The sequence below is a fragment of the Staurois parvus genome, unplaced genomic scaffold, assembly GCF_062004578.1.
Source record: "Staurois parvus isolate SC_StPar_1 unplaced genomic scaffold, SC_StPar_1.0 ptg001344l, whole genome shotgun sequence".
Lineage (NCBI taxonomy): Eukaryota > Metazoa > Chordata > Amphibia > Anura > Ranidae > Staurois > Staurois parvus.
Window position 1 is genome coordinate 422651 of NW_028319140.1, and position 13131 is coordinate 435781.

Here is a 13131-nt window from a genome sequence, read left to right on the forward strand (position 1 = left end):
AAATTATATTTCCTTTTCTATCTGCGCTGCTGACATTTTCTGAAAATTTCAATCCAATATGGCTGCTTGGAGGCGTTCTGTATATAGATGGTATACAGGACCCCCCGCCTTGAAATGTCATTTCCTGCTTGAGTGAGTGATCGGCTCCTTGATTTTCCCAGTAGTCTGCACTAAAATACAAGTCAGCGGCATCGCCTGCAACAAAAATACCATTTTTTTGATAGATACTCCCAAAGGTAAATCACATATAATGGGATGCAGACCCTGCCACTTACCTGCAACAGCTGATCAATCATTACAAAATCACTCCCTGTCAATCTGCACATGGACACAGACAATAACAAAAGGTAGGAATCTGCAATAAATATTTGTTACAATTCCTTCAATGTACGTAGATCACCCAGAGGGGGAGGGGTTTTCTCAACGAAAGTGGAGTTACTCTTTAACTTGTCTTCATTCCTCCCATCTAGTGGGGTTTTACTTTCCTGGTGGTTTCTTTTTGTCTTACAAATTCTTGTGTTTGGCGTGTTCCTGTTTTTCATGTGACATTACAGTCAGACGTATCTCTGTGCCATGCTTCTATTCACAATAAACAGAGTTGATGGCAATTTTTTTTCCTTTTGAACCATAATGAAGCGAATTTAAAGTCTTTCTAAAGGCATTTATTGTTGAACTAAAGTAACAAACATATTCTACTCCCTACTCTGTGTGATGTCATTGTACACAGCGACCCTGAACCTCCTCTTCTGGGGTCCCCCGCCTGCGCTCTCTGCTGCTCCTCTCCTGTGTCATGGGGGTAGACATGTGGGCTCAATTCTGAGCCGGCCTGTGTGTGTCCAAAGATGCACACAAACGCTGCTCACCCCCCCCCCCCCTCTCTGCTGCTCCTCTCCTGTGTCATGGGGGTAGACATGTGGGGCTCAATCCAGAGCCGGCCTGTGTGTATCCAAAGATGCACACAACGCTGCTCAACCCCCCCCCTCTCTGCTGCTCCTCTCCTGTGTCATGGGGGTAGACATGTGGGCTCAATCCAGAGCCGGCCTGTGTGTATCCAAAGATGCACACAACGCTGCTCAACCCCCCCCCCCCTCTGCTGCTCCTCTCCTGTGTCATGGTGGTAGACATGTGGGCTCAATCCTGAGCCGGCCTGTGTGTATCCAAAGATGCACAGAACGCTGCTCACCCCCCCCCCCCCCCCCTCTCTCTGCTGCTCCTCTCCTGTGTCATGGGGGTAGACATGTGGGCTCAATCCTGAGCCGGCCTGTGTGTGTCCAAAGATGCACACAACGCTGCTCACCCCCCCCCCCTCTCTGCTGCTCCTCTCCTGTGTCATGGGGGTAGACATGTGGGCTCAATCCTGAGCCGGCCTGTGTGTATCCAAAGATGCACACAACGCTGCTCAACCCCCCCCCCCCCCCCGCTGCTCCTCCCTCCCCTGTGTCATGGTGGTAGACATGTGGGCTCAATCCTGAGCCGGCCTGTGTGTGTCCAAAAGATGCACACAATGCTGCTCACCCCCCCCTTCTCTGCTGCTCCTCTCCTGTGTCATGGGGGTAGACATGTGGGCTCAATCCTGAGCCGGCCTGTGTGTATCCAAAGATGCACACAATGCTGCTCAACCCCCCCCCCTCTGCTGCTCCTCTCCTGTGTCATGGGGGTAGACATATGTGGGCTCAATCCTGAGCCGGCCTGTGTGTATCCAAAGATGCACACAATGCTGCTCACCCCCCCCCCCTCTGCTGCTCCTCTCCTGTGTCATGGGGGTAGACATGTGGGCTCAATCCTGAGCCGGCCTGTGTGTGTCCAAAGATGCACAGGAACGCTGCTCACCCCCCCCCCCCCCTCTCTCTGCTGCTCCTCTCCTGTGTCATGGGGGTAGACATGTGGGCTCAATCCTGAGCCGGCCTGTGTGTGTCCAAAGATGCACACAACGCTGCTCACCCCCCCCGCTCTCTGCTTAAAGGATTTGACTGCCAGTGGCCCCCGCTGCTGTGAGTACTGGACTCGGGTGTTTAGGGAGATAATAAATACAAGATCCTCTAACTGTCCTCCTCTCTCTTCTGTTCCATAGAATGGGTTGGTAACCAAGGATCTGTCGCGGTTAAAAACGTTACTAGCTGAAATAGAGGTAAGTGCGGCTGGAATGAAGTGCTCTTAGAACCGGTAAAGGATATCTAAACCCACAACCAAACTGTAATGTATTGCAGCTTATCGGTTCATCAGTGCGGTGACTGCATTAGTTTTCTTTTTCTAGGTTAGGTTCTGTACCTGTAGACCTGTCAGAACTGCAGTGTTCTTCCTCTTTGCTGAACTGGTATCACCAACAATATTATCAGCTTTCCCAGCTATCTTTTCTACACTATGCCCCTCCCCCCTTCTCCAGGAAATAGAGGATAGAGTAGGATAGGAGGAGCTCTTTGTAGTCCAAATCAGGAGGGGGCTGTAAGGTGACAACGCTGCTCCTCCATAGATGAAGTACAGTGAGCGTTGTCACCCTGGGGCAAGGGAGTGTGAAACTGGTAGGATCCTCAGGTGGGGGGAAAAAAACAAAAGAAACAGCCGCTAAATCTATGGACTAATAAGGGGTGGGTGGGGGTGGAGGGATAAGGCCTCATGCTGCCACATTTAGGGGTGTCAGACGATTTTTACTTCTTCCAAACGGCCCTCTATGTTATCCTGTGTGTTCACACATAGACTTTTAGAAGCTTTTAGTAGCCGTCGCTTTTAACAGGAAAAAAAACCCGGGGCCAGTGCGCCAAGCAGAAAAAATGCTTGACGCGTCTAAACGAGCCTAAACGCCTGGCGTGTTTAGCGCTCTGACCGTTCATTGATTTCAGTGGCCAGAATAAACGATCGTTCGTTCTATCCAATGAAATGTGTTAACGCCCGAGCGCTTGACGCTTGTAAAAGCATTCGATAGTTTTACAAGCGTCTGCAAAAACGCTCCTTCCAGGAGGATGGCTTCTAGGAGAGGGGTTTGTTATGTCCACAGCGGCTAAATGGTTAACCTTTCCGCCTGGCAGTAGTACGGTCGTTGGTTCAAATCCTGACCACGGCACCACTTGCCTTGCCTGTTCTCCCTGTGCCTGCGTGGGTTTCCTCCGGCTACTCCGGTTTCCTCCCACACTCCAAAGACATGCTGGGAGGTGAATTGGATCCTTTTAGTGTTAGTATTTTAGAGAGCGTTACACCTATTTTCTGTATTTTTGTTCTTTTTCACTTTCAGGTAATAAGGTGCAGGTGTTAGCAGCCTTTATTAGTTTAGTTAGGTTTCTGAGCGCAGGAAGTCGTTTTTTTTGTATATGGCTCCTGTCTACATTGTCCCTAGTATGTGTATGTATGAATGTGAGTTAGGGACCTTAGATTGTACGCTCCTCGGGGGCGGGGACTGATGTCAATGTACAATATATATGTGAAGTGCTGAGTAAACTGACAGCCCTATATAAGTACCTGTAATAAATAGCGTCCTGTGTGAACGAGGCCTAAGGGAAAGGTGCAGTTGCATTGAACTGCATGTGAAGTCATATTGATGGAAAATGTGACAAGCAGGATGTCTTCTCCTTCACCTATAATAGTCAGTTGCCCATGTTCCTCCCTATGACGTTCGCTTGCTTTTTATGGTTTGATACACGGGTTGGCCCCTACCCCTCCCTGCTCAGTAAACTGCCTTTTAATACCTGGGCCTGGTCTTGTGACTCTCTGAAATGTGTCCTCTCGTGTTTTCAGAATGTCGGCAGCAATGTCCGCAGCAGTTACCAGGGGGAGGATCTGGAAGATGGTACGTTGTACTCCTCTTTGAAATTGAGAGCCTCAAAACTCCTCTTGGGAGCTGCTGTTGGCTCTGTTATTGGTGACCTGCGACAGCTTTACTAACTGTTATGTCATTACATCCCTGCAGGAACTCAGGACGGATGGCTCTATAGACCACCACCGCGGGGCGTGACGAGCAGCGAAGAGTACACTCTCTGTAAAAGGTATGTGCATGTAATGTATCATAGGGGCCCCTTGTAGAATGAGCGTGCAGTGTGGAGTCAGCACTGCGGGGTCCATCCTATGGCTGTATTTGCCCCCTCACTGTAAGGCCTGGTACACAAGGGCTTCAGCTTATATAGGAGCAGTGTGACAAGCAAGCTTTGACAGAGTATTTGCAGAGCATTTATTAAACTTTGTTGAAGCTTCTAAAGTAACATTCAGCTCCAGTTTGTAAATGTCGAACACACATCCTTATAAGAGGGCTCATTGCCACTTTCAACAAGCTGCTAGCAGGCTTTCAAAAAGCTCTGAAGCCTGCTAGCTGCTTGAGTAAGTGGCTATCAGCTCTCCCATTAGGATATGTGTAAAATGTTTAAAAAACTAGCTGAATAGAACTTTAAAAGCTTCAAAAAACGTTTGCTGGATGCTTTGCAAATTATTTCTCAAAGCTTGCTGGTCACACGGCTGTTCTACAAGCTGAAGCCCCTGGAACAGGCCTGATTAGGTCCCACAGTGTCCCGTTCTCTGTCCTCCATAGTATAGCACATGCTCCTTTTTTCTTTATGTTCTCCTATTTCAATACCATGCAGATTTTTAAGACACTTTGCTGTATTTTATACTGAAGCTTGACATACCTACACAGTGACAGGTAATGGGATTGGGTTTGCCGTGCAGGTTTCTGGAGCAGGGGATATGTCGGTACGGAGCGCAGTGTACATCGGCGCACTCCCAGGAGGAGCTGGAGGAGTGGCAGAAGCGGTACGCCTCGCGCCTCATCCGCCTCAAGCAGCAGAAGGAAAACACGCAATGTTCGGGTAGCTACATGGAGTCTCTGATTGAGAAATGGATGAATTCCTTGTCACCAGAGAGAGTGGTGAGTCAAGTCCACACGTGTCCTAATATAATGGATCATACATTAAGCCTGGGTTCACACGGATGAGGTGCAGGGAACTGCATGTGATTGGGACAGGAGTCTCACCACATTCCTGTCCAAAGCACATAGGCGATTCTTTGTAGTGCGATTTGAGTCCATTCATTTTGTATGGCTCAAATTGCACCGCAGCCTCATGAAAAAGGTGCGCACACTTTTTTTTTCCCCTCACTGGAATCTGATTGCATGGGTGTTCACACACGTGATCTGATTCAGCCAATTGCACTGAAGTTTGGGGACCGTTTTTGGGGTATTGTTGACACCCATAGCAGTTTGCATGAACGGAGTGCCAATGTGATGCGGGGTGGAAAACGCTCAGGAATCGCCGCTAATCCCGCACCACATCCGTGTGAACCTGGGCTCAAAAACATTTGACTGTAACAGCCAGTAAGATGACAGCTTTGATATTGTACGAATGTTACTTGAGGATGGACAGTGATTGGATATAGCCTGCTAAAGGAACTGGGGCTGCTGATAGGATAGGATCAGGGGCGGACTGACAACTCATGGGGCCCCCGGGCAATAGGGGATCATGGGGCCCCTGTGTCCTTGCCCAAACTCAAAAAAGCCTAAGAAAAAGGTACCAGGGGCATCTCATGGGGCCCCCTATTGACCCCGGGCAGTGCCCGAGTTTCCAGTCTGCCCCTGGATAGGATCACCTTTTGTAACATTTTACATCTGTATTCAGGGTGCAACATGTTACGATCTCACTGGCCCCTGCTCCCCGCTTCGACAGTTAGTGAGGAATCCCCCCCCCCCCCCCCCCCACTAGCTGTCAAATTAAAAAAAAAAAATGTGGCCGTATGGTGCTCCCCCCCCCGCTGCTTCTCTTATTCACAGCATTCTGTGAATGAGAGACTACAAGTCCCAAAAGCCTTAGCAGCTGTCTGCTTGTAGCCCTCAATGAACTACCACGGCACTCTGGAGCTGGATGGTAGTTCATTGATTCTTCCTGTCAGTATATCTGCTTGCTCATATGACCCGTACATCCCATACAAGCAAGAAGATTTTCTGACAGATCTGCAGGAGACCTGCATGGCACCAACCATCTGCTGATCCCTGGTGCAATGCTTTGCAGTCAAAAATTATCAATGCACATTTTTTTACCTGCAAAAAATGTACATTTTATTATTTTTTACTAAAAGGTGAACTTATCCTTTTTAAAAGTTCACCATTCTGATCATGCTACATTTTACAGCTATATTTAGGATGTAATGTTCAGCAACCTTCCCCTTCCCCATGACAGTGCACCCACTGTCACATATTGAGGATGTGGCTGCGCTGGGCTGTGGCTGCACAGCCATGAATGTAAAAAAAGCTATGAGTCTCATTCGACACCATGGCAGACAGACTTGTAATTTAAATGGGCTGCGAGCATGCGAATCAGCGCCCCAGTAGTCCATTCACACCCCCTCCAGCTATCAAGGTCACCACTAGTACAGAGGTACAATGTATTGCACCTGCCGGCTAGTGATAGCTGGTGCAATACGTTGCAGGCTCCTGTTTATTAAAGATCAGTGCATATTTTTACTTTCAAAAATGTGTGTATTGATTATTTTTTGTTAAAGGTAAACTTAACCTTTAAAAACAAGAATTATAGCTGTCTAAAACCAGTCTAAAGGCTGTTCTATCAAGAAGCAAAAAATATCTACGTACATCAAAATGCACTTCTCTCTGGCTGGACATGAGACTTCAGCCGGGGCTTTCCTGCCGAAAGAGAGTCCCAGTAACAGGCAGCATAGAAGTCGTGAAGACACAAACGGATGGGCTCAGGTTCTGGATTCTCACAATGAGCTCTGAGACTTGGACTGACGGGTATTTGTACAGCATCTAATATGTCTCTTGTTTTCTTCTCCAGCTCAGTGAATGTGTGGATGGAGTTCAAGTGGACTACAGCCCAGATCTGTCCGTCACTGTTACCACCAAAAAGTCACAGCAGACCTGGACGTTTCAGCTGATATGTAAGGTAGGTGCCTTCCCCTCCTGCCTGTGTGCTCTATAAACTGTGACTGGTATTGGAAAGCAGGCACTCCTGTAGTGCCCATGGTGTCTGTAATGAGAGAATCCTGCACTTCTGGCTATGGAGAGAACATGTACTGACCCCCCCCCCCATATCTATTAATGCATTGTCCTCATTCCATGACTTTCGCTGATTGTGCGAAGCATTGTATACGCGGATCCAAGGTAGTGTGACAGAAGCTGTAATCAGTGTGACTGTAAAGATGTCAAATCACTGCCACTACACATTTGGTGAAAGCCCCGTCTATGCCTCCATTATACGCTATGATCACACTACCCTGAGACCAGGGATGCACCCATACCCTTTGTTTGATCGGTGAGTACAAATACCAAGACTTTTTGTCAAGTACTCGCCGATACCGAGTACCGATACTTTGTGATGCGATTTGCTTCAATATAAAATGTATTGGCAAAAATTGCACCGCAAACAATAGCATGCAATTTTGAACAGGAAAGCAATTCCTGTCCAAATCACATGTGGTTTCCCATCATAGCCTGTCGGGAACATTTGCATGAGTGCTTGTGAAAATACATGCTATTGGCGCATCCCTACCTGAGGCCTCTACACTTGCTGCCAAATTGCTTTCCTGACTTTGCTGACTTTATGGGGTCCTATTCTGTTACTTTTTAGGTAAAGCATCAAAAGGCTGAGCACACCACATCGGTGTGTCCCCGTCAGCCTCAACATCTACCTTGAACATCACTCCCCCACCACCACTGAACCTGACTCCACTCCTAGTGCATTCATCATTGCACCTGACTCCCATCGTCCTCTTCCCTTCCTCTCAGCTTTATGTCACCCGCCTCTCTCACCACCATGTCTGCACACCACCCGCCTCTCACCACCATGTCTGCACACCACCCGCCTCTCACCACCATGTCTGCACACTACCCGCCTCTCTCACCCCCACGTCTGCACACCACCCACCTACTCTCACCACTGCACCTTTATGTCACCCGCCTCTCTCACCCCCACATCTGCACACCACCCACCTCTCTCACCACCGTGTCTGCACACCACCCACCTACTCTCACCATTGCACCTTTGTCACCCGCCTCTCTCACCCCCACGTCTGCACACCACCCGCCTCTCTCACCCCCACGTCTGCACACCACCCGCCTCTCTCACCCCCACGTCTGCACACCACCCGCCTCTCTCACCCCCACATCTGCACACCACCCGCCTCTTTCACCCCCACATCTGCACACCACCCGCCTACTCTCACCACCGTGTCTGCACACCACCCGCCTACTCTCACCACCGTGTCTGCACACCACCCGCCTACTCTCACCACCGTGTCTGCACACCACCCGCCTACTCTCATCACTGCACCTTTATGTCACCCACCTCTCTCACCCCCACGTCTGCACACCACCCGCCTCTCTCACCCCCACGTCTGCACACCACCCGCCTCTCTCACCCCCACGTCTGCACACCACCCGCCTACTCTCACCACTGCACCTTTATGTCACCCGCCTCTCTCACCCCCACATCTGCACACCACCCACCTCTCTCACCACCGTGTCTGCACACCACCCACCTACTCTCACCATTGCACCTTTGTCACCCGCCTCTCTCACCCCCACGTCTGCACACCACCCGCCTCTCTCACCCCCACGTCTGCACACCACCCGCCTCTCTCACCCCCACGTCTGCACACCACCCGCCTCTCTCACCCCCACATCTGCACACCACCCGCCTCTCTCACCCCCACATCTGCACACCACCCGCCTACTCTCACCACCGTGTCTGCACACCACCCGCCTACTCTCACCACCGTGTCTGCACACCACCCGCCTACTCTCACCACCGTGTCTGCACACCACCCGCCTACTCTCACCACCGTGTCTGCACACCACCCGCCTACTCTCATCACTGCACCTTTATGTCACCCACCTCTCTCACCCCCACGTCTGCACACCACCCGCCTCTCTCACCCCCACGTCTGCACACCACCCGCCTCTCTCACCCCCACGTCTGCACACCACCCGCCTCTCTCACCCCCACCATTTCTGCACACCACCTGCCTCTCTCACCACCATGTCTGCACACCACCAGCCTCTCTCACCCCCACGTCTGCACACCACCCGCCTCTCTCACCCCCACGTCTGCACACCACCCGCCTCTCTCACCCCCACGTCTGCACACCACCTGCCTCTCTCACCCCCACGTCTGCACACCACCCGCCTCTCTCACCCCCACGTCTGCACACCACCCGCCTCTCTCACCCCCACGTCTGCACACCACCCGCCTCTCTCACCCCCACGTCTGCACACCACCCGCCTCTCTCACCCCCACGTCTGCACACCACCCGCCTCTCTCACCCCCACGTCTGCACACCACCCGCCTCTCTCACCCCCACGTCTGCACACCACCCGCCTCTCTCACCCCCACGTCTGCACACCACCCGCCTACTCTCACCCCCACGTCTGCACACCACCCGCCTACTCTCACCCCCACGTCTGCACACCACCCGCCTACTCTCACCACCGTGTCTGCACACCACCCGCCTACTCTCACCACCGTGTCTGCACACCACCGCCTACTCTCACCACCGTGTCTGCACACCACCCGCCTACTCTCACCACCGTGTCTGCACACCACCCGCCTACTCTCACCACCGTGTCTGCACACCACCCGCCTACTCTCATCACTGCGCCTTTGTTACCCACCTCTCTCACCCCCACATCTGCACACCACCCGCCTCTCTCACCCCCACGTCTGCACACCACCCACCTACTCTCATCACTGCACCTTTATGTCACTCACCTCTCTCACCACCACATCTGCACACCACCCGCCTCTCTCACCTCCATGTTTGCACACCACCCACCTACTCTCATCACTGCACCTTTGTCACCCACGTCTCTCACCACCATTTCTGCACACCACCTGCCTCTCTCACCACCATGTCTGCACATTACCCACCTGCTCCCTCCTGCCCCTTTTGACTAACAATATTTTTACCACAGTGACCCCACACTTATCAATCTTTCCCTAACTGGGCAACTTGCCTGACCCTCACCTATACCCTGAACGTGTGCTTCTCTCACTTGTGCCTTACATTATTTCATTTCACGTTACCTTGCCCTTTCTAGGATGGGCACACTTTTGCAGCATTCGTAATAATTTCACGATTTGACATTGAAAATAGGGCCGCATTCACATGGGGTGCATGTGGTCTGTCTTTTACCGGCAAGGTGAAGCACAGCTGTTGCATACCCATGCTGGCGTCCCATTCATTTCTACGGACACAGCTGCTGTGTCTTAATGTAACATGCGTGCGTGGGTCCCTAAAGCACCCTGTATTCAAGCGGGGACCCACACGCTCCCGCCTGTCATACTAGTACACTGCAGCTGCCTGTCACATTAGAAATTAATTTGGCGCCAGCAGAGGGATGAAAGCAGCAGCTGTGCAGCCTCCTGCCGGTAAAAGACAGCCGTGCATGGAAGATGCATGTCTGTACCCCATTTGAATGGGGCCCAAGTGTTAAAGGAAACTTGTAGATGACCCGATGTATCTATATTTACTTAGGCAGGGGCAGTGCATTACAGTGCTAAACATTTTTTCCAGAACTCAGCACTGTTGGCTAAATAGATCCCAATAATAATCCTGATTTCATTAGAAGCCGAGGTGTCCATTGCATATATTTGTAACTGTAGGTGGAAGCCAAATGTGATGCGACTCTCGTGTATGGGAGAGGTAACTGTTGTCCAGATGGGAGCTGACACTGTTCAGTGACAGGGTATAGATTTGTACTCTGACTAGATGATAGGACAGAGGGAGCAGGATTCTGATGAATGATGATTTTACCATTGACTTTTGCAGCCTGCGAGAATCCTTCACCGGGTGGCCCTGCTGTACGATGCACACAGACCTCATTTCAGTATTGTGGCAATATCCGCCGGAGACGGCAACACCCAGATGTCCCAGGAGGTGCCGGAGAGCTGCCAGGAGTGGGTGGGCGAGAACCTGGCGCAGAACGGGACCGATCATTGCATGTACAAAGTAATCATCAACTTCTCCACTGAAATATTTGGGACCTTCCGGCAAACTGTAGTGTTTGACTTTGGAGAGGAACCGGTGCTGATGCAGAGGATCATGGTGGACGCTGCTTCAACTGAAGGTACCTCTGATCTATAGTGACTGCTGGGCACTGTATGTAAACATCACATGGAAGACTGTGGATGGAGATTAATGTGTAAAGCAGAAATAACATTGTTGCCCATGCAAAGTCTGTGAACTGGTTTAGAACTGCTTACGTGTTTCGTTGCTGAAACAAGTACATTGTATGTAAAGGGTTCGTTCTCCTTTACAAATAAACTACCTATGCAGGTAAGAGGGCTTTGTAGATAAAAACAAACTGTGCAGCTCTGACTAAAGCTGAATAATGCCCTTGCTATCGGTGTAGGCCACTTCTATACCTTCTGAAGCCTGACTGGAATATCCTAAGACGTTGCTAGGACTCTGCTAAGTGAGGCCTAGCTGTTACTGTTCACCTTCGCCATCGCAGGAGCGAGCGTTCTCTAATTCAAACCTCCTCACGTGCTCTTTCTCTCCCCTGATGCAGAAGCTCTTCCCCTCCCCTGATGCAGAAGCTCTTCCCTTATCCTGTGATGGAGGACTGGAGCAGTAATGACTAGGCCTCACTTAGCAACGTCTTAGCAACATCCTGGAAGTATTCTGGTCAGGCTTCATGAGGTACCTAAATGGCCTAAGCTTAAAGCAAGGGGGTTATTCAACTCTGGCCAAAGCTGCACAATTTGTTTTTACCTGCAGACGCCCCTTTTCTGCATAGGCGAGGTGAACTGGCCCTTTAAGGACAGAAAGAAGTATACAGATGAAACTCGAAAAATTAGAACATCATGCAAAAGTTCATTTATTTCAGTGCAGCAACTTAAAAAGGTGAAACTAATATATGAGACTCATTACATGCAAAGCAAGATAGTTCAAGCCGTGATTTGTCATCATTGTGATGATTATGGCTTACAGCTCATGAAAACCCCAAATCCACAATCTCAGAAAATGAGAATATTGTGAAAAGGTGGAATATTCTCTGCTCAAAGTGTCCCACTCTAATCAGATCATTCAGCCATAACACCTGCAAAGGGTTCCTGAGCCTTTAAATGGTCTCTCGGTCTGGTGCAGTAGGAATCACAATCATGGGAAAGACTGCTGACCTGACACCATCACTGACACCCTCCATAAGGAGGGAAAGCCTCAAAAGGGAATTGCAGAAGAAGTTGGATGTTCCCAAAGTGCTGTATCAAAGCACATTAATAGAAAGTTATATGGAAGGGAAAAGTGTGGAAGAAAAAGGTGCAGAAGTAGCAGGGATGACCGCAGCCTGGAGAGGATTGTCAGGAAAAGGCCATTCAAAAGTGTTGGGGACTTTCACAAGGAGTGGACTGAGGCTGGAGTCAGTGCATCAAGAGCCACCACACACAGACGGATCCTGGACATGGGCTTCAAATGTCGTATTCCTCTTGTCAAGCCGCTCCTGAACAACAAACAATGTCAGAAGCGTCTTATTTGGGCTAAAGAAAAACAGGCCTGGTCTGGTGCTCAGTGGTCCAAAGTCCTCTTTTCTGATGAGAGCAACTTTTGCATCTCATTTGGAAACCAAGGACCCTGAGTATGGAGGAAGAATGGAGAGGCACAAGGACCCCGAGTATGGAGGAAGAATGGAGAGGCCCAAGGACCCCGAGTATGGAGGAAGAATGGAGAGGCCCAAGGACCCCGAGTATGGAGGAAGAATGGAGAGGCCCAAGGACCCCGAGTATGGAGGAAGAATGGAGAGGCCCAAGGACCCCGAGTATGGAGGAAGAATGGAGAGGCCCAAGGACCCCGAGTATGGAGAAAGAATGGAGAGGCCCAAGGACCCCGAGTATGTAGGAAGAATGGAGAGGCCCAAGGACCCCGAGTATGGAGGAAGAATGGAGAGGCACAAGGACCCTGAGTATGGAGGAAGAATGGAGAGGCCCAAGGACCCCGAGTATGGAGGAAGAATGGAGAGGCACACACTGCAAGATGCTTGAAGTCCAGTGTGAAGTTTCCATAGTCTGTGTTGATTTGGGGAGCCATGTCATCTGCTGGTGTTGGTCCACTGTGCTTCATTAAGTCCAGGGTCCACGCAGCCGTCTACCAGGAGATTTTGGAGCACTTCATGCTTCCTTCCGCAGACAAGCTTTATGGGGATGCTGACTT

General features: G+C 50.5%; 1 protein-coding gene across 1 annotated transcript in view; it reads left to right on the top strand.

The window, feature by feature from the left end:
• Positions 1–13131, top strand: part of HELZ (helicase with zinc finger) — a 115680-nt gene that overhangs the window by 40659 nt on the left and 61890 nt on the right. The window contains exons 5-10 of the mRNA XM_089661465.1: positions 2072–2128; positions 3727–3778; positions 3899–3974; positions 4648–4846; positions 6762–6869; positions 10753–11050. Coding sequence (XP_089517591.1) covers positions 2072–2128; positions 3727–3778; positions 3899–3974; positions 4648–4846; positions 6762–6869; positions 10753–11050 — 790 coding nt within the window. The remainder of the gene's footprint in view (positions 1–2071; positions 2129–3726; positions 3779–3898; positions 3975–4647; positions 4847–6761; positions 6870–10752; positions 11051–13131) is intronic.